Here is a 21,030-nt window from a genome sequence, read left to right as displayed (position 1 = left end):
CCACAGACTGAATGGCTTATACAACAGTAGTTTATTTTCTCACAGCTCTGAAGGCTGAAAGTCTGAGATCAGGGGACCAGCATGGTCAGATTCTGGTGAGAGCTCTCTTCCTGGTGTGCAGATGACCACCTTCCCACTGTGCTGTTACATGCCAGAGAGGGAACTTTACTGTCTGTTCCTCCTCTTGTAAGGACAGCAGTTCTGTTTGATCAGGACTCCACCCTTCAACCTCATTTAACCTTAATCACATCCTTAAAGGTTCCAGTACAGTCACATGGAGGGCATTCAACATATGAATTTTTGAAATTGGGGGGACAATGAAAAACACAGAATGTAAGCTCCAAACAGTCAGGAATTTTGTATATTTTGTTCAGTGACAAAATTCCCGTCTCATACAACAGTACCCAGCACATAGAAAGTACTCAATAAATAACTGTTGAATTGAATTAAAGCAGAGAAGTGGCATGATCCAATTTATAAGTTTATAAGATGGATTGGAGGGCAACATGGGTTAAATCAAAGAAACTTGTTAGGAGGCTATTGATAGAGTTGTCCACACAAAGGTAATGGCAGCTTGGACCAGAATGTTAGCTGTGCAGATTGAGAGATGTGATTACATTTAAGATATATTTAGGAGGTAGAACTGACCACATTTGCTGATGTATTGTTGGATGGGAAGGGGGAGGAAGAGGACATAATTATGGATGAGCTACACAATTACTTTTGTAGGTTTCAGACTTGGGCTATTAGGTGGGTGAGGGGAAGACTAAGGGACAGATGGGCAGGCAGGAAAAGAAATCAAGAACTTGGTTTTGGACAAGGTAAGCTTGTGATGCCTGAGAAATATGCAAGTGGAGGTGAAATTAGGCAGTTGGATATATAAATCTCTAGCTTAGCGGAATGTAGTGTTTCCTCCTGTCCTGAAAAGCTCCTGTTACAGAGATGGTGAATCTTACCATCAGTGAAATCTTACAGTGATAATAGTTACACCTCATACTTAGTGGGCTCTAAACTGGGTTAGGTGTTAAAATAAACCCCCCACGTGCATTCTCTCATTTAATCCTCACAACAGCTATTTTTGCCATGTGTCATTTTTGTCTCCATTTCCATAGACAAGAAAGCTGAATATTAGAAAGTGAAATGAAGTCACCAATCCAGCAAATGGGAAGTGTGGGATCTGACACCAAGACTGTTTAACCCCTATGCTCTGACCACAGTGACCCCCTGTCTCTCAAGAGCCAGAGGTCTTAGAAACATTCCCTACTCTGCTTCTAAATGATCACATGACCTTGAACCTCAGGTGGGAGGTAATCTGTTAGGTCCCCTGCAATTCTGCTTTACTTCAAGGCTGATCTCTTTTGTAAATCCCATTTTTAATGTGAGTTTGCTGTGGGTACCTATCAGAGATGAAACCCACGCTAACAATTCATTTTGATGTGTATGAAAAGGGAAAATCTCTTTAAGTGAAGACCCAGCACAACAGTGTTCTTAATCTGAATTCCAATGGAGTAAGAGGAAAACTCCTTAGAACAAATCATTTCTGAGTGAGAAAATGTTCAGCATCTCAGATGTCACCTGTCACATGGACCTCACTGTGCTGGAAGGTGACAGAGTGTATTATACTGTCCTTCAGTGATTCTAGTTGCCCTACATTTCAGAAAGGACCCTCCTGACTTATCCTCCCAGCTTGTCTTTTGGGCCAGTGTCACCTTTTTTGGGGGGAGGGAGGTGGCGAATCTGGCATGGACAGTCGATTTGAATTTCATTGGGACATGCTAATGAGCCAGTCATCTGTGTGGGATTTGTTTCTGATTAGATTAAGCTTCTGAGAGAGGAAAGAAACAGCCACTGATTAAAGACATAAAAAAGGAAACACTTTAAATGAGTAAGTGGTTCATCTTCCTATAGCAAAGTATAAATTAAACATAGTCCAGAGGATCAGCTCTGAATAGCAGCTGGATAGAGGAGTACATCCACAAGGAGAAGGTGCTCACAGCGATTCCGAGGGGCTTACCCCACCAGAGAGGGCTCTGAGCACTCCTGAGGAAATGGCTGCGCCGAGTTAGCTGGAAAAAGGACTCTCAGACTAGGCATGGGAAGGGTTTTATTGGGATTTCAGAAAATTGTTCCCTGAGTCCCTGGACATTCAAGCTCATTATTATTCTCTGACAGCATCAGTGATGATAATGGGGCCAGAGATCTTAGTTCAAAACAAAGATGCGATTAGAGTAGGAAGTGCACGTGTCAATGGGACTCTGATTTGGAACTTGGCCAACACTTCTGTCTCAGAGCTGGGGGCTCCTACAGTTTCATTCTGTAGACATCCTTGGGCTGGAACTAGCCAGCCTTCCCAGCCTTCCCAGCCTTCCCAGCTCACGCAGGGGGAGCTGTGAGGCTCAGCCCTGTCTTGACTGTGAGCAGGGCTGGAGGTGTGGCTGAGCCCTGCCTCCCGGGCTCACTCTGCCATGGGGCTGCTGTCTGTGGCTGTCGGAGGAACCCTGAGCCATATGTGGTCTCCAAGCCCCTGGCTTTTTCCTCTTCCATCCTGCTGGCTTCTAGCTCGGTTTTCTGACCACTGCTCTGGTTCTGACCTTGAACCAGACTCTCCCCGACAGCCTGTTTTGCAGGGGTTCTAACACCCTGCCCAGCCCTGGTAGCTCCCTTGCTCACCCCTAGGGACTAAATCTCTTCTCTGTATCCTCAGTTCCTCGTGGGGACCTGCTCTGAATGGACTCATCACCTGGACTTGGACAATCTCTCCCCAAGCCTGGAACCTAGAAAATCTCACCCAATAGACTGACCCCCGGTCATCTGTGCTGCACGGCCCGAGCCTCTCTGGGCACCTTGCCTCTTCACGGGCTGGCAGCTTGTACGAATCAGGGAAATGATCACTGCCTGCAGCAGCAGCGCCCAAACCCCAAAGGCTGAACCTACGACAAGTTTATTTCTCGCTCACCTCACAGTCCCCTAAAGGGTGGGAGGCTCTCCTGGCCAGCTCTTCTTCAAGTGGTAGCTGAGGACTAAGGTTGCTTTTCTTGTGTGTTTCCTGTCTTTTAACTTCAAGGTCATCTTGGTGTAAACATCCAATGGCTTGGTAGGAGAAGGGGTACATGTGTTCGTGGTCTTCCCACACTGGAGGTGCACCCACTTTGGCCAGAAAGTGACAGGTGTAACTTCCTTTTTTATTTCATTGGCCTGAGCCACCCACATAATCCCTTCCAACTGCAGGGGAGGCTGGGAGAGGCAGAGGAGCACGCAGAGTCAGCCACGCCCGTGGAGACCCCTCCTTCTCCTGTCTCTACTTCCCCAGTCCCAGGAAGGACCAGGACTAACTTCTTCCTTATTTTTCTGTTTTGTGTTGAGTCCAGCCTAGCCTGCATTTGGTCAGTGTTAATCAGGGCGATATGAGAATTGGGGTATGAAATTTGAGGCTGATAGGAGATTTGAGGGAACCATGAATAAGCTCACCTTGGTCAGAACCATTAAAAGATGCCTTCTAATCTCAATGACCGTGTTTGCAAAGCGAGCCTCAGCCTCCTGGAGTGTCCCATGAGGAAGTGAACTCTCGTGGCCCCAGTCTTTATAGGCAGAGCCTTGGGGTCCGGGGAAAAGCTGGGTCCAGTGTATCTCATGGGCCAGTTTGCTGAGCTTGGTGTCATGGCTGCCCCGCCGTTTCCTGTATTTCAGCAAATCTCAAATCCCTGCAAAACAGCCTTTTAACCTTTTCTTCATGAAAACCTTCCAGACATTCCAGCCCAGCTGGTCTCCTCTTGGAGTCCTGCCAGATGAATCTGCCTGCTGCCTCCTGATAGTTACGAAGAATCCCTTTCAAACAGGGAAACTGCTTCAAGTGCCTCTTAGGGCTGACCCAGAACCAGAACCCTTGAGGGACACCGTCCAAGAAAAAGCATCATTTTTTTTTCCCTTCCAAGCAGCAAGTCTGTCCAGAAGACTCTTTGGCAGTGTTTTATTGCAAGAAGAGAGCTTGGGAAACTGGATCCGCAGGGACTGTTTCTCTGTGGGGTCTGATGGGAGAATAAGCATTGTCAGACTTCAAAAATATTTCCTTACACTTGAAAATAATGAAATATTTGCCCTTGGAAGCCTGGGAGAGCACCAGGGAAAGGGCCCTGGGGATGACTCAGGACTAAGGCCCAACACTTTTTTTTTTTTAAATTAGAAGTGTAGCTGATTTATAATGTTGTATTCAAGAGTACAGCAAAGTTACTCAGTGAGATACATATACATATTCTTTTTTCAGATTCCTTTCCATTATAGGTTATTACAAGATATTGAATATAGTTCCCTGTGCTACAGAGTAGGTCCTTGTTGCTTATCTATTTTCTATATAATAGTGTATATATCTAAATCCCGAACTCCTAATTTCTCCCTCCCCCCAACTCTTTTCTCCTTTGGTGACCATAGTTTGTTTTCTATGTCTGTGAATCTATTTCTGTTTTGTAAATAAGTTCATTTGTATCATTTTTTTCTAGATTCCATGTGTCAGTGATATCATATGATATTTGTCTTTCTCTGTCTGACTTGCTTCACTTAATATGATAATCTCTAGGTCCATCCATGTTGCTGCAAATGGTGTTATTTTATTCTTTTTTCTGGCTGAGTAGTATTCCACTGTGTAAATATACCACAACTTCTTTATCCAGTCCTGTGTCGATGGACATTTAGGCTGTTTCCATGTCTTGGCTATTGTATATAGTGCTGCTATGAATGTTGGGGTGCGTGTGTCATTTTGAGTTAGAGTTTTCTCTGGATGTATGCCCAGTAGTGGGGTTGCTGGGTAAGTCTATTTTTAGTTTTTTAAGGAACCTCCACACTGTCTTCCATAGCACCAAGACCCAACTCTTGACCCTTCATCCATGCAATAAGCATTCATCAATCATCTATCATGTGCCAGGCCCTATTTAGGCTCTAGAGGTTCCTTAAGGAGAGCAAGGTGGCCACAAGGCCTTCTCTTGCAGCCTGGTGGTGCGGGCCAGTAAACAGGAGAAAATCTCCATCTCACTGGTACTCAGGAAATTGCAAATTAAAACTACAGTGAGCATGAATTTCACAGCCATCAGATTGGCAAAATTAAAAAGTTGGACAATGCCGAATGTTGGTGAGATTGTGAAGCAACATGAGTGCTCATCTGTGCTGGTGGGAGTGGAGCATGGGATACTCACTTTGGAAGAGCTAAATGTGTGTTATAACCTATGCCTCAGAAATCTCACTGTGCTGTAGATACACAGAGAGGTGCCCTCTCTTGGGTGCCATGAGATACATATAAGAATGTTCCAAGGAGCACTATTCATAATCCTAGAAACAACCAGACTGTCAACCACCAGTAGAATGCATAAATAAATGTCTGTATATTCATACAGTGGAACACGATGGTGATGAAAGTAAATGAAACAAGATGTAAATTGCAAAATGCAGACAATATGCTTCCATTTATATAGCATTCAAAACCAGGTAAAACCAAGCAGGTAGTTAAGACTGATAGGAAAGAAAATATTAACAAAATTCTGGATAATGGGTTACTTTTGGAGGTAAAGAGGACCACACAGATTTCTAAGTTGCTGCCAATGTCCTGTTTTGTAGGCAGGTGGTAGGTAAACAGTTGTCCCTTGTCTCACGTGTCTTTAAGCTGTACATATGCATTGTACACGCACAAACCTACCGTAAGTGCTGTGCAAGAGGAAGTGGAGGTGACGTGGGAATGCAAAGCTGCGACATTTAGCCAAATTCAGGGCAGCCGGGGAGAGTAGGTAGGAATTAGCCAGACAAACAAATACGTGCGCTAGAAGGAACAGGCTGACAGCTTCCGCTCTTGGCTCTTGTCTTAGCTTTGCTGGGATTTGACCTCTGTTTCCTTCTCCTTCCATGCAGGGCGGGGACTAGTGTGAGATGGGTAAGGCGTCCAGGGAGAAAATTGAAGGATGCCCTAAGAATGAGTGCCCTGCTCAGCCCTCGTCAGTGTCTTTGTTTGCCTGCATTTCTGACCCTATGACCACTCTGCAGACACATTTCTGATCTTCTGCCGGCAGTTCTCAGGTGTCAGCCTCCATCCTCCTCGTCTCCCTCCCCTCACTTGGCTTTCGACTCTTGTCTTGGCATTTCACAGCCAAGTTAGGCGAGACAGTTACATATAAAAAGATGATTAACAACATGAGCCAGAAATAAGGACTACATGAGTGGTACAAATCATGTGTTTCAGGAGTTTGGAGGAACAGGGCCAGGCTGGCTTTGGATGGATGGAAAGCAGGAAGGAGGATTTCTGGGCTAAGGGAACAGTGGGAACATTTTGCCAAGAGAGAAGAACTCATTAAAAATTAAACATCATAAGGACAGGATTTGGGATCTTATCCTGTGGACTGCGCTTGTGAAGGGCAAGGGGAAGGTGCCACCACCCCCGCTCCCTTCCCCATGGCAGCTGCTACTAGTAGAGGGTGGTGGCTTTTCCACTAAGTCCAGAGAGAGCCTCAGAATCCTTCTCAACCCAGTGCTTCAGAAGGACGTTAACAAGTGAAGGGATTTAACGCCAGAGAGTCTTTGGCTATTCCTGCCGGAGACTACAGAGTGATCACCAGACTCTGAGTAGGAGGAGTGGTTGCACTGCATCCTATTGCCTTGCTTCCACTGTATCTCTATTTTACAACTCCCAGTTCACAGCTCTGCCAGTTGTGCTTCAAATACTGACCATCCTTTGAGGTACTGGCAAGAAAACTGAGAATCACAGGATGCAAAATGTAGACGGGATCTGAAATGGCATTGAGTCCAGCTCTTCCAGTTGGCAGCTGGGAGAAACTGAGGCTTGAGAAGGAAACAGGTCTATTTATGTATGTGGCAAACATAAGACAGAAACTTAGTCTTCTGACCTTGACCTTGTACCAGCAGCTCCCCTTCCTGGGAAGGAAAAAGAATCTGACCCTTCCTAAGAACCTACTAGACACTGTCTTTGCGAGTGGGAGTTTTTCATACAGCATCTCTTTTCAACCTGCCAGTTGTCCCAATAAAAAGGCCACTGACATCCAAGGACAGATCCAAGTCAAAGGCTAATGTGTAACAGAGGAGGATTCACACCCCCTCCACCAACCCCCAAGACCTGTGTGCTTTCTTGTAGATCCCAGCTGATGTGCCAAGTTTTTCAGAAACCATCGCAGGATTAGGGCTCCCTGGGAGGGGCTGATGGTGAGAGGGACTTGCTCTGCCCTGGGTAACTGTTGTTTACAGCCTGCTTCGGGTCACATCTGGGGACAGCCCAGCAGCTGCTCTGCAGGCATCGGCAAGCATTGGTGAGGTCGGGGGCTTTCTCTACTGTGAGTTCATGGTTCCATAAGACAAAACCGCCTGCGATAACCCAGGAGCATTTGATAACTTTCTGGATTTTACGATGGTAATTTAAGCTCTGCAGCCAAAGTAACTCTCCTTGGTTGCAGCAGCATACACTAAAATGTCAGAGCTTTGCTGAAAAACCACTTGGATTTGAAGGAAGTTGTTGTGTTCAGTAAAATCTGGCACATTTTATGTTTATGGCCTTTATTAGAGGATCCAGCTGAGCAAGTTAAAACCGCCTCTGTATGGTTAGTGAAAAGCCCAGGGCTCTCGGATTGCTGGAGTCACTCATTCAAATCACTGCTATTGAATATGTACTAAGTGCCCGGTACCGGTGTACACAACACGATCCTTGTCTTTCTGGAGTCTATACTGTAGTGGGGCGGTGGAGGTGGAGGGCAGACACTGAAAGAATAAATACGTAAACAGAAGTACTGCGAATAAGCATTATTAAGAAAAAGGGTGGGGCCCTAACAGTATTCAGAGGGGACCTAATTTAGACTGGGTGGGTGAAAGAAGGTAATATTTGAGCTGGGTAATAAGCAGGGGAAGTTATTCCAGAAAGATGGAATAGCAGGTGCAAAGGCACAGAGACAGGAAAGAACTTGGTGTGGTCAAGAAGCATGTTGTCCAGGACCCGCCTAGAAGCCACGAGGTCCAGTCTCGGGCTGACATGCCGTCAGGCGTCCCCAGTGCCTGTAAGACTAGCACATGCCACCCTTGTTGTAACGAGCCTGGGTCACAGGCACCCTATGTAAAAATTAAGTTCTACATCTTGGTAGTGGCTTCCTGTATCCTACAACCTCATCTACCTTTTTGGTTACTGACCTTTGGTCTTCATTTCCCAGCCACTCATTTGGTACCCCTCCCCCGGCCCTCCTCATTTTGGCATCCCCAAGCCGGAGAACTTGCAATGCTAAGCCATCACTCTGTCCCACATATTTACCCTGCCTCCAGTGGCCCTGCTTCTCTGGCACAGTTCCTCCTGTCTGTGGCCTCCGTCTGGTGTGGGTCTTGCTACATCATGCCAGCTATGACACGTGTCCTAGGCCCAGCTCCCTTTCACTTGTTCCTCCCACGCCCCCCCCAAGCCTCCATGGAAGTTTCATGATGTCATCTTTTATGAAGTCTAAATGCCTGTGATTTTCTTTCCTGGCCTTTGTCTACCATCCATGAGAGGGTCTCTGAGATCGGCTGAGGGTAAGATTTCTGAGATTCTCTGTGTTAGGCCATTAGTCAGCAGAGCGGCTCGTCACATGGGCCTCAGAGAGCAAGGGCTTTCTCTTGTTTATTTCGGTGTCATCAGGCGGAGTCCAGAAGTGGTGGGGTAAACACGCCAAATACACATCTTCTGCTCCAATGCCCAGAAGCTGCCAGGAACCCAAAGGCTAGATCCAAGGCAGATGCCTTCACCCTCTCCATAGATGTGTTCCTTCTCGCAGAAGAGAGGGGAGCAGAGACGACCTCTAGGTGAACAGGTGCTCCCAGTCTTGGTGGTGGGAGGGGTGGCTCTTGCAACCCTCCCTGTTGGGCTGGGGACTCTGGAGGGCAGCACGTCTTCTGTCTGTTGAGCTTCAGCCAGACATGTGAGTCCTCTGCAGTCATTTGTCCCCTGAAGGGGGCTGTACAGGAGAAGCCACATAGTGGCAATCATAATGGTTATTATAAAATATGTAATGATACCAAGTGCAGACTAAGGCCTTACAGTATCCCAGCATTATGACAGGGGCTTCCAGAGCCCACAGCCCAGTGCAGTGGTCATTGCCACATGCATTTAGTAGATAAGAGGGTAACTACCCCAGAGTTGCCACTCAGCCAGCATGTGGGGGGGGCCAGAATTGACCCAGATGTCCTGTCCCCACCACAACACCATGCACACGGAGTTCACACTGAGACAGGCTCAGAGTGAAACACATCTGCACTCCATCCCCCTCTTTGACAGGTAAAATTGAGGCTCAGGAGGAGAAGTAACTTGCCACAGCAACAGGTGGCGGAGGTTAAAAAAACAAATTGAATCCAATTCTCACTAGCTCCAAAGCTGTGCTTTTAAAAACTATGTGCTACTCCCACCCGGCCCAGCTGCCCCACCTCTGCTGGAAACCCGTGATCTGTTCTAGGCACCACTTAGCACCTGTCTAAGTGCAAATCTGGTGAAGAACATGGAGAACATTTTGAAAGAGGAAAGGAGATAATTAAACAAGCAAGTACAAGAGTGTCGTGATCGGGAAAGACAGGGCAGGGACCACAGAGCACGGCAGGCTGGCCTAGCTGAAGGGGATACAGTGCTGAGACGCCAGCTGACACCCCAAGGATGTCAAGGGAAGCGGGCAGGGCTGGGGTATGTAACTGCATGAGCAGAAATCCAGAGGTGAGAGGAAGCCCGGCGTGCTGGAGGAAGTAAAAAAATGTCAGAGTGGCTGCAACATGGAGTGTGTTCAGGAAGCGAGCACAGCACGAGGCTAGAGGGGTAGGCAGGGGCCAGGCCCCGGGAGCCTGCAGGGCTGTGCTGGGGAGGGTGCAGTGCAGGGGGTCGTGATCCAGTGCACACCTTCAAAAGATCCCTCTGGCTGCTGGGTGGAGAAGAGACTGGAGGAGGAAGGCAGGAGGGAGGTCAGTTGTTGGGAGGCTGTTGCAGAGTCCAGATGGGACATGGCGGTGGTCTGGACTAGGGCGGTGGCTGCAGGATGGGGACAGTGGAGTGGCTTCAAGAGCTCACCAGTGGGTTCACATCGCTCCTTTAACTGCCCGGCTAAGGGCAGAATGCGAGGTGCTGCTGCCACCCTTCTAATTAGAACCATGGCAGATGCGCCCACTGTAAGGTGATATGGTGACAAACTCTTTACTAAACAGGTCTTTTAAGAAAAGAGCTTTGTTACAAACCACGTTCTGTGTTGTGTTGCTGAAATATGTCAATTAATAGCCTCCGTTCCGGTTGCACAAAGAATAAATACCCCAACTCTGTTATCAATAACATATTCACAGGTTTTCCTTGAAAATCTGAGCAAAGTGAATTGGAAATCAACACAATCCCCAGAACGTACAGGTCACAGAGATAAAGGTGCACAGCCTGGGGCCTTCCATGGCTCCCAATCCTGATCCCCAGAATCACCTCTAGGCGTGGGAACTTTCCTCAAAGCCTTGTCCCCCCAGGGAAGCACTGGCTCTTCTTTTAGCTTCGGTCAGGCTCAGACAGATTCTTCTGTCTTCTGTACCAGCTGTGTGGTCTTGGGCAAGGGACAGCCTTGGTCCCTTCAACCCATCAACGACCATAGGTCTTCATCCAAGGTGTTGAGGGCAGTGACCACCACCTGACGAGCTATTCTGAAGGTCCTGCTGTATATCATTTCTATAGTAATGGCTGGGACTGAGCCAGTGCTTACTATATGCTGGGCATCTGTCTAAGCACCTTGCATATAATCATGTTAATCTTCTCAACAACCCCATGAGATAGGTACTATTAGGGTCCCCACGGGCGATGAGGATACTGAGGCCCACTGAGATCATGTGACTTACCCAAGGTCACATAGCTAGTGTGAAACAGAGCCAGGATTTGAACCCAAGTCATATGATTCCAAACCCTTTGCTCAGAACGACCATGCTCTGCTGTCTCTCTGCATATACAGTTTGATGTCTGGCATGTAGTGGACACTCAGTGAGAAGGTTTATTTCCTTTCCATTGGCTCTAAATAAGATACTACACTCAAGACAAGCTTAGAAAGTGGTCAGTCCATTGCCTTCCAAATCTAACAGCCTAGCCTGTAGGGACCAACTGGTGTGAAATAGACAGTGGATGAGAAGGCGTTGTCTTCCAGACTAACACTGGGGAATTAAGCTAACTCTGAGGCTGACCTTACCTTGGTTGAAGACCTATGATCGTTGACGGATACATGTTGTAAGTGCAAACATCATCCGTCAGATTGTCCAGTTGACAATACCTGATGGGTGACCACTGCTGTTCACCAAAAGCTCTTGATTGCTTTCCCCCAGAAGCCTCATTCATCAGCTCTGACCAGGTATTTCAGATTCATCCCACTTTATTAAGCATCAATCCCGTATTGATTGTCTGATTAAGCATCAATCATTTGTATATTTACTCAACAAGTACTTACAACCTACCCATAGGTACCAGGCCTTGTATTAGTAGCTAGAGATGAGAAACGATTGAGATGTGGGTTCTGCCCTCAAGGAGGAGAGTGGAGGGGGCAGGCTGGCCTATCAGTGGCTAAGTTGTGGCATCAAGAGCTTTGAGGGCCAGAGGAGGGAGCGATTCTGCCCCAAGAATCCAAGAATTGAGCAAAGACCCCACAACAGTGGGGCCTTATGGCCAAGATCTTGAGAGCCGATATTTTTCAGCTGGAGGAGGAGTAGAGCAGGCATCCAAAAATTACAAAAAGAACGGGCAAAGACCTATAGGCACAAAAAAGATGTTCACGTTCCGGAACACTGACCGTTCAGAGTGACTGGAATGGTTGTGGCAAGAGCTCCAAGGTACTGCCCCTCAATGCTCAGGATACAAGGTCGTTTTTCTTTATTTTTTTCAAAATCAAATTGCATCCAGTTCAAGCTGCTACTCACCAAGGTCAGTGAGAAGTTTCATATCATTCTGTTCTTTGTAGCTCCCCCTCCCTTGGGTTCTGTCAGAACTCGGGGCCAGGAAAGATGGAGTGAGAGCAGGGCGCCTGACTTTCTCCCTGCAGTGATCACTAATCCGTGCCCAGGCCCAGGTGGTCCATTCTAAGATCACATCTCTGCTGGGATTTTCTGCTGGTCCCTCCCTGTCAGGCGCTGCTGCAGAGAACATTGTCAAGGATTTTGTTAAGTTAGCGTCTTTCCTGGGGGCACGGAGAACCCAGATCACTGGTCACAAAATGTCTGGTCTCTACTTTTAGGGGAGGGAAGGTGGAAGGAAGAGAGAAGGTGCATTAATTCTTTGCTGGTAAATCCCCAGCAACAGGGAACAAGACACAAATTAATAACTCAATAACCTTCCTGCTGTAGAAGTAGAAATCAGATGCATTTCTCTCCCTTTGCAGCCAGTGGTTTGAAGAGACAACGTGAAGAGAGCCGGATTTGTCCGTGCTCTTGTTTGAGGTCACCTGTGGTCTGGGTTAGAGGCTCCAAGGCAGCTCTGGGCACTGATGAGTGGCTCTGTGTCTTCTGCAGGTGTGGCAGTGTGGTGGGAGCGTGGAGGTCCTGCCCTGCTCACGGATTGCCCACATCGAGCGAGCCCACAAGCCCTACACCGAGGACCTCACCGCCCACGTCCGCAGGAATGCCCTCAGGGTGGCCGAAGTCTGGATGGATGAATTTAAAAGCCATGTCTACATGGCATGGAATATACCCCAAGAGGTAGGAGGCCCTCGTGGGGTGGGTTTCTTGGGGATTGGTGGGAAGACAAACAAACAAACATGAGACTAAACCCTTCTTCCCATGGGACAGCCAGAGTCTTGTTTGCCATGCTGGAGTGAGCTCTCAACCCCCGGAGAGACCAGATGTTAAAGAAAAGGGGCTGGCTGTGGGGCACTGAGGCATGTCTTACCCCCCCCCCCCAATCCCAGGTCAGCATGCTTGAAGGCGGGCTTCTTCCCTTCAGCCCCCAGTGTCCTCATTCTATATGAGGAAATTGGACCGAGTGGCTCCACGGTTCGTCCATCCTCCCAGGTCTTCAGCTTCTCTGGCAATAGGTATTTCCTGGTTCTGAATTACAAATATCCCAGTAATCACCAAAAACCACAAAATACACCTTAAACTCCCTGGAGACTGGATTCAAGCTTCTCCAGTGAACCTTTGACCAGACCAATAAGGAATGTCCATATGCCTTTGGGATTTCTTGAGCCATAAGGAGGGGGATGGGCTACACCCTCACAGGGACCCTCAGGAGAAGAGACCTGTCCTGGACATTTTTAGGCTGTTCTCACCTTCACAGAACCTCATCATTGCCTGCCACTGTCCTCTAGCCCTCTAGTCACCTATACTTAAGAAACGCGAGAGAGAAAGCAATGTTTTTCTTTGGTAGTTTTGTTCAGCCTTGCTGTGTGTCATATGCAAATGACCTTGGACCGCTGGGGTTGGGAGAACCCAACAGATGCCAGCCACAGGACCCCCACCTGCTTGCCAGCCGGTCTGCCTGAAGATCAATGCTTAAGTTGCATTTTATGTGAAACAGAGCTGTTGGCTGCGTGACCCCCTGCTTTCCTCCCAAGGCCATGGTGTCCCCTCAGGAGTCCTGTAGAAAGCCTCTGCTCTCTCTTCCTAATAGGGAAATGACTGATCTTTGCTTAAAGTTTCTGTGTGAAGGCCCTTTTCCCTGATCTCTCCACCAAGCTAATGTTGCTCAGGCTAAGTGATTGAGAAAGTAGATGGGGCCATGGGCAAGAGCTTTAGCCAATTCCTGCCCACGACCACCAGGGGAAGGGGGCTTGGGGTGGGTTGCAGACTCCTACCACCAGTGAGATTTCAGCAGTTGGGAGGAAGCATGAGGAACCAAGGAGGACTAGCGAGAGAGGGAGTACAGCCAACCCTAATGAACCAGCCCTGAATGCATCTCTGACAGTGGGAGTGTTTCTAGGGAAACGGCGGTGCCTTCTAGACCCATCTGTGGCTGTGGGTGTTGGATCACAGCACTCTGGGCAGGTTGCTGAGCCCCGCTGTGAGTGTCCTCTGATAGCAAAATGTTAAGCACGCTTGGAAACTCCCCAGGTGCTCACCAGTGAAGCAGTGTGAACCCCCAGGTTCTGCAGAGGCCTGGGTTTCTGTCCACACTCTGGTCCCCCTTCTCCCTGCACCCCAAAGCTGCAAAGCCCTCTCCCCATTGCATCTGCCAGATACTGAAATAGACAGCAAATCCAAAGTATAGTAGAGAACTGAGTGAGTAAAAGTAATTGGAAAATGAAGAAACTCGGTGTCTGTCTGTGACTCCTAGATGGACAGTTCAAACAAGTCAAGTGGGTGGGGGTGGGGTGACACAGGGAAGGCAGATGAGAGGTGGACGGGTCCAGGGTAAAGCCCCGGGAGGAGAAGGAAAGGGTCAATGTGTTTCCTTTTGACCCCTCTGTTTACTTCTACGTCCAGACTCCCCCTCCTGCCTCTTTCAGACTTGTTGGAAGAGTCAGCGCTTTGCCACCTCATTCACTTCTCAAGTCCCATCCCAGTACTACCTCGGAGCTACTTTTGACAACATCATCACGGGCCTCCTAGCTGCTGGATGTAACGGACATTTTAAAGTCTTTAACCTGCAGGACTCCACCTTTCCCCTGAAACTCTTTTCTCCCTTGGATCCAGGATTCCACACCCCAGAACATCCTCATCGCTCTGACTGCGCCTAACTCCTCGTGGGCAACTCTTACTTCCAAAGGATGCTGAAGTGCTCCCCAGGGAGCCATCCTTGGCCACCTGCTCTCAAGATACGCGTCTCATGATACCCCATCTGCTCTTGGGTTCTGCACCCCCTGTATTTTGAGGACTTCCTAATGACTCTCTCTAGCCTGATTTCTGCCTTTAGCTTCAGCTGCACATCGTCTCCTCGCTGTTCCCACGGGCACTTCAGACTGAATCTGACCAAAACGGAATACTTTTTCCCCCCAGATCTGCATCTGTTCTTATTCTCTGTCTAAATGCGTGATGCCACCATCTGCCCAGACGTGTGAGCTTAACACTGAGCATCTTCCTTTAATCCTCTTCTCTCTCCGTCCCTATTCCCAGTCCATTACCGAGCCCTCCTTTCCGTTCCCCCTACTTCTCAGCTCAGGCCTCGTCTCTTCTTCTGCAACAGCCTCTGACTGGTTTCCCTGGCCCAAGCGTAACCCCCTCAAATCTATCCTCCATGCTATCCAAAGTTATCTTTTTAAAAAACACTCACAGTGACCATGTCATTGTCCTGCTTGAGATCTTTAAATGACTCTCCACGTGCACAAGACGAGGCCCAAAGTCTAGTGTTGGGCATGGATCCCAGGTTTCTCCTCTGCCCACCTCTCCAGCCCCACTGCCTACCATCCTTGTTTTGGCGTCTCCGCAGACAGCACGGACTAGGGGAACCACCCTGAGCTCCCTGCCCACGCCGTGCTGTTTGTCGCCTTTGTGTGTTGGCCCATTTTGTCCTCTCTGCTTGGAATTCCTCCCCAAACCTCTTCCCCAGCCTCCACCCTCACCAATTGTCCTCCATCCTTTTAGACTCAGCTCCGGTGACCTCTTCTCTAGAAGTCAGCCCCAGCTGGGGAGAATGCCCCTTTTCGCCTGCATGTCTCTGTTGTGGCATCACCGCCCTGGAAAAGAATGTTCTGTTGTCTGGAAGTCCCTCTCTCATTAGACCACTGGCTCTCAAATTTGGCTGAACTTTAAAATCACTTGGGCTCTAACCCAGAGACTATGATTTAATTGGCTTGGAAGGGGAACGAGGGATCCTTCTTGGGGGGAGGCAGGGAGCTCTTGGAGATTTTAAAGTCCATCCAGAGCTATGAACCACTGCCCTAGACCCTCGGCTCCTGAGGACAGATTGTGTTATTCATATTTGTGTCACCATGCCTAGCACAATGTAGGTCACATGGTCAGGGCTCAGCAAAGCCTCATGAATGCTGCTTAACAAACAAATCTGCTGGCCATGTGTGTGATCCCTTTCTCCCTTGGTCAATGGCTCCTAAAAGCAGATCTACGGACCAACTACATCAGAATCACTTGGAGGCCTTTCTAAGTGACATAGTCTCAGCCTCAGAAATTCTGATGTGTAGTTGTATATTGGTGCCAGAATCTGTGTAAGGCTCTCTAGGTTCTGGTTTGGGGAAGCCACATTCTGGGAACAGGAATTTAGCTAATCATCCTCATCTTCCAAAATTCACCTTTAGCATCACCTACTCCAGGAAGCCTTCCTTGACTGCTCTCCTCCCCTTCCCCATCCTCCCAGCCATCTCACACCATGAGATGGACCAGTGGCCGCTCTTCCATTGTCCCTTAGCACTCTCTGCTTCCCTCCATGCTTCACACTATGGGTAGAGAGTCTGCTTACTTGTCTGAATCTTCCAGACTCTCCTTTCAGGCAGACTGTGACTTCTTCCTATGTGTATGCATGATGCTTAGGACAGTGCCTTTCATATACCAGGCACTCCGTAAAGATGAGTTGACAAAGAAAGAAGAGGGAGGAAATGTGGATGCTGCACCCCTCCATGTTTTTCCCAGGAGTTTTCCCAGCTGCCCTTGATGTGGTGGCATCTCAATACCTCTGCTCAACCACAGGCGAACCTATTCTTGATTTACTGAACCTTTTGTCTGCAGCATCCCAACTGCAAAAGTAGAGCTCGAGCCCTTCAACCCAGCCTAGTGGCTGCTTGGAGAATTAGAGAAGTGAGTATGTAGAAAGGCTTTGATCAGTGCTTGGCAAATAGAAAGCGCTAGATAAGTGTTAACTCTTGTTGATGTGATTGCCTGCACCCTCTGCATTCCGGCCCCGGCTTTAAAATGCCCTTGCCAGACAGTCGGCCTCCCTTGCCGCCTTCTCTGCAGAGTCCTTCCCAGGCCGCGCACTGAGCGAAACTGGTGCTCTCACCTGCTCCCTTACCACATTCCGTCCCAAGCATTTGGAAAGCCGGAGGAACCTCCAGCTGGCATCCTCTACTTTAATTGAAAATCCATTTGCTTATCAACAAACAGAAAGTCAGTGTGCAGCAAAGCATCAATATTTTCTTACACCGGGTTGGGGAACTCTAGACTCGCCCCTGCTTCCTCTTGCCCAAAGACGGGCTGAGTGCCAAGGATGACTCACCACGGTTCTTAGGCGACAGCACTTCTTTAGGTTTGGCTGCAAGGAATTTTGTGTGTCTGCACACACCCGCGGGAACACTGGACAGCTTTCTGTGTGGCTAAGTATATTAGTGTCCTGGGGCTGCCAAAACAGATGACCCCAGACTGGGTGGGAATGTGTTCTCTCGCAGTTCTGGGGGCCAGAAGCCCAAAATCAAGGTGCCGGCAGGGTCGTGCTCCCTCCAAAGGCTCTGGGGGTGGGCCCTTCCCTGCCTTGTCCAGCTTGTGGTGGCTCTTGGTGTTCCCTGGCTTGTAGGTGCATCATTCCATTCTCTGCCTCTGTCTCTGTGTCTCCAAGTGTCCAAACCTCCTCTCCTTCCTCTTATAAAGATTTAGGCTCATCCTAAATCCAGAATGATTTCATCTTGAGATCTTTGATTAATTATATCCACAAAGACTCTATTTTCAAATAAGTTCACATTCAGAGGTTCTGGGTGGACACAGTTTTGCAGAGGACACTATTCAACCCTCTACACTAAGTATTTGGCTAAGAGGGAAGATACATTTATTGTTTTCTAGTAATAAGGGTCAAGGTGACCTTCTCTGAGAATGTTTGCTTATTTCTCAATTTCTGTCCCTTGCTCTGAAAAAGAGTTTGATGCAATTGACAATAAACACACAGATGTGCTGAACCACTAAAATGGAAGGCCAAAGTCCGTTAATAAACAGGAAGCGGAAAGGGACATGGTATCTAGAAATATAAGCTAAACAAAGCTCTGGTTCTTGAGTCTCCTAGGAGTTAAAGTAGAGGGGGACCTGGATGGATTTTCTCTCTCCCACCTTTGATTAGATCATAAAGACAGAGACAAACTTTCCCTTGATCCAGAGCATAGAGAGGAAGTTTTCTTATGGGAACCCAGGATTTTAGAAAAACACAAAGGCCTTCCTGAGACATGGTCTTGTACTGACTTTCTGTAAAAGCTGAGAAAGGGTTAATTTGTCATCATATAAATGCAATTACAGCATGAAGGGGGAAACCCTGGGTCCAGCTTTGTGATATAAGGATAAAGTGCAGAGAAGTTTAAAGAGTTACTACTTGACGGATGTCTTGGGTTGGGAGAGGGGTGAGCAGGTTACTTTTATCCTCAGTTGCTATGTTCACTATTTCATAGGTATTTTCTCAACTCCATCTCATCAGTATAGTTCAGGCACACGTTAGGCTAAGGGCACAGAGATAAGGAGGGTATGTTTCCTGATCGTAAGGGAGCTGGGAGCCAGCAGAGAAAGGCCAAGTAGCAGTTGCTGGGAGGGCTCTGGGCAGGAGCCAGGGAGCAGACCAATCATAGGTGAGTCATCCAGAAGTACACAGATTCCTTAAAAAACTAAACATAGACACCCTGTGATCCAGCAGTCCCTCTCCTGGGCATCTATCTGGAGGAAACTCTGATTAGAAAAGATAAACACACCCCAGTGTCCATAGCAGCACTATTTACAACAGCCAAGACATGGAAGCAACCTAAATGTCCACCAACAGATGACTGGATAAAGAACATGTGGTGTATTTATGCAATGGAATATTACTTGGCCATAAAAAAGAATGAAATAGTGTCATTTGCAAAAACATGGATGGATCTAGTGATCGTCATTCTAAGTGAAGTAAGCCAGAAAGGGAAAGAATAATGCCATATGATATCACTTATATGTAGAATCTAAAAATTACAGGCACAAATGAATTTATTTACAAAACAGAAACAGACTCACAGATATAGAAAACAAATTTATAGTTACCAGGGGGAAATGGGGGTGGAAAGGGATAAATTGGGAGGTTGAGATTTGCAGTTACTAAGTACTAGATAAACAACAATCTTCTACTGTATAGCGCAGGGAACCATATTCAATATCTTGCAGTAACCTATAATGAAAAAGAATATGAAAAAGAACATATGTATGTACATGTGTGACTGAAATATTACACTGTACACCAGAAACTGGCACAACATTGTAAACTGACTGTACTTCAATAAAAACAGAAAAGAAGTACTCAAAAGGTATATCCTCCTGAAATTTCACCCTCAGAGTCTGAAAGTTAAACCTTCAGGCTGTGGCAGGTTCAAATTTTTATATTATCTGAACTCTGGTGGGCAAAAATAAATGTATTTCTTCTATATCTACATTTTGTTTTTACTTAAGTCCCTGTTGTCTGATATCAAAAAATGTGTTTTTGTCCAGATACATGCAACAGCCATCTTTGTGGTTTTCCTCAGACATTTCAGACTTCAGCTGTCATTCAGTATTTTCCCAACTCCAGTAACTTGATCCCAGAGTTGATAGTAGAACCAGGGCATGATTCGCACTGCCAGCACGTGGACCACAGCATCAGTGGCAGAGAGCTGTGCTTCCCCGTCTTCTTCTGTCTCTGCTCTGGGCTGGTGTCTTATGAGATACCATGTGCCCCATCTGGTCCCTGGCTCCATGGTGTCATCCTCTGAGGTGTCACCAGTCTCCAGCTGATCCCTAGCTGAGGGGGTCCCCTCCTACCCTCTGCTGTGGCATCAGCTCTTTCTCAGCTCTTTCTCAGCTGATTCGGTACCCTGCTCAACAGCTGGGGTGCAGACCCAGGGCTTCCCCTCTGCTCAGGACCACTAGAAACATGGGGGCTTCTCTCTCGCTCTCACTCAAGGACACATCCATGTCTCTGTGACTACTGCTTGCCTGCTACACCTCGATGGCTCAGGGGCCACCTCCCTGCTACACCTGGCAAGTGAGGGGCACAGTACTGTCTATGCTAAGCGTCCCAGGCTTAAAGAGAGACGCTACTTGTCCCACAGGGACTTAGTCTTAGGATTTAGAAGGGCAGGCTTTTGCAAATGCCCAGGGTAAGGTTAAAAGCGCAAACTCCTGACCCAGGCTGATTGGGTTCAGCTCTCAGCTTCACCATTTATTAGCTGTGGGACTTTGGGCAAGTCACCCAAGAGGCCACTGAACCTTTACCTCAACTCCTTATCTGTAAAATGAGGATTATATTGTGCTACCTCATAGGTTTAAATGGGACAATATACATATATAAATATAAGTAAATAAATATAAATATATATATGCCTGTCCTGTACAGAAGAGAGCCCAGCATGTGGTGTTACAGAAGCCTTAGCTGACGTTTACTAGGAATAGCATTAGAGCTGGCATCACTTCACCTTCCCTCTCCCTCTCCCCCCGCAGCTCAAGAGTCTCTCATCTTCTCTTCTGAGGGAGGGAGAACCTTACTCAGACTGTATTCTTCCCATTTCTTTCACTTCCACCCAGACTACAGCTTTTTGTTTCTATCAGTTTAAAATATAAGGATTTGGCATCTCTATTTTCAATGGCCTGTGATGACCGTCCCCATCAATGCTGATCTCACGTCTCAGACCAAATGGGGACGGTTATGGGGCCAAGGTACTTGTGGGGAAAGGCAGGAGTTAGGGAGTAAAGCCAGATCGTCCCTTTACCAGAACCGTGGTTGGGGAGGTTCGGGGAGATGCTGTGCCCTGGTGGTGGCTGCATGTGTGCACTTGCATCCCTGTGCAGGACTCAGGAATCGACATCGGGGACATCACGGCAAGGAAGGCCCTGAGAAAACAGCTGCAGTGCAAGACTTTCCGGTGGTACCTGGTCAGCGTGTACCCAGAGATGAGGATGTACTCGGACATCATTGCCTACGGGGTGGTAAGGAGCCAGTTCCTCGGGGTTTCATCCAGGCACAGAGAGAACAGGACCAGAGAGAGGTGTAGAGAGCCAGAGGGGGCACGAGCCTCCTGGCCTCCCGTAGGGGACCTGCGGTACACCCATGAACAAGAGGCTGGTTTCTGGAGCCGCAAGTGAGGCGTTGAGGCAGCGAATGCTTTCTCAGCACAAACCTCTCCATTCCCTTGAGAGAAATGTTTAGTCTTTCCTTTATAGTCCAGAGCAATTCAGTTCTAGCCCCAAACC

At 47.8% G+C, this 21,030-nt stretch overlaps 1 protein-coding gene across 2 annotated transcripts in view; it reads left to right on the top strand.

The window, feature by feature from the left end:
- The window catches only part of GALNT18 (polypeptide N-acetylgalactosaminyltransferase 18), a 307,990-nt gene that overhangs the window by 243,747 nt on the left and 43,213 nt on the right, over positions 1–21,030 (top strand). For both annotated transcript variants that reach the window (XM_072969508.1, XM_031681195.2), the window contains exons 7-8: positions 12,499–12,684; positions 20,629–20,766. In XM_072969508.1, the coding sequence (XP_072825609.1) occupies positions 12,499–12,684; positions 20,629–20,766 (324 nt within the window). The remainder of the gene's footprint in view (positions 1–12,498; positions 12,685–20,628; positions 20,767–21,030) is intronic.

Source organism: Vicugna pacos, chromosome 10, assembly GCF_048564905.1.
Source record: "Vicugna pacos chromosome 10, VicPac4, whole genome shotgun sequence".
Classification (NCBI taxonomy): Eukaryota; Metazoa; Chordata; class Mammalia; order Artiodactyla; family Camelidae; genus Vicugna; species Vicugna pacos.
Note: the sequence above shows the minus strand (reverse complement) of the source record. Positions and strands in the feature narration are given on the sequence as shown.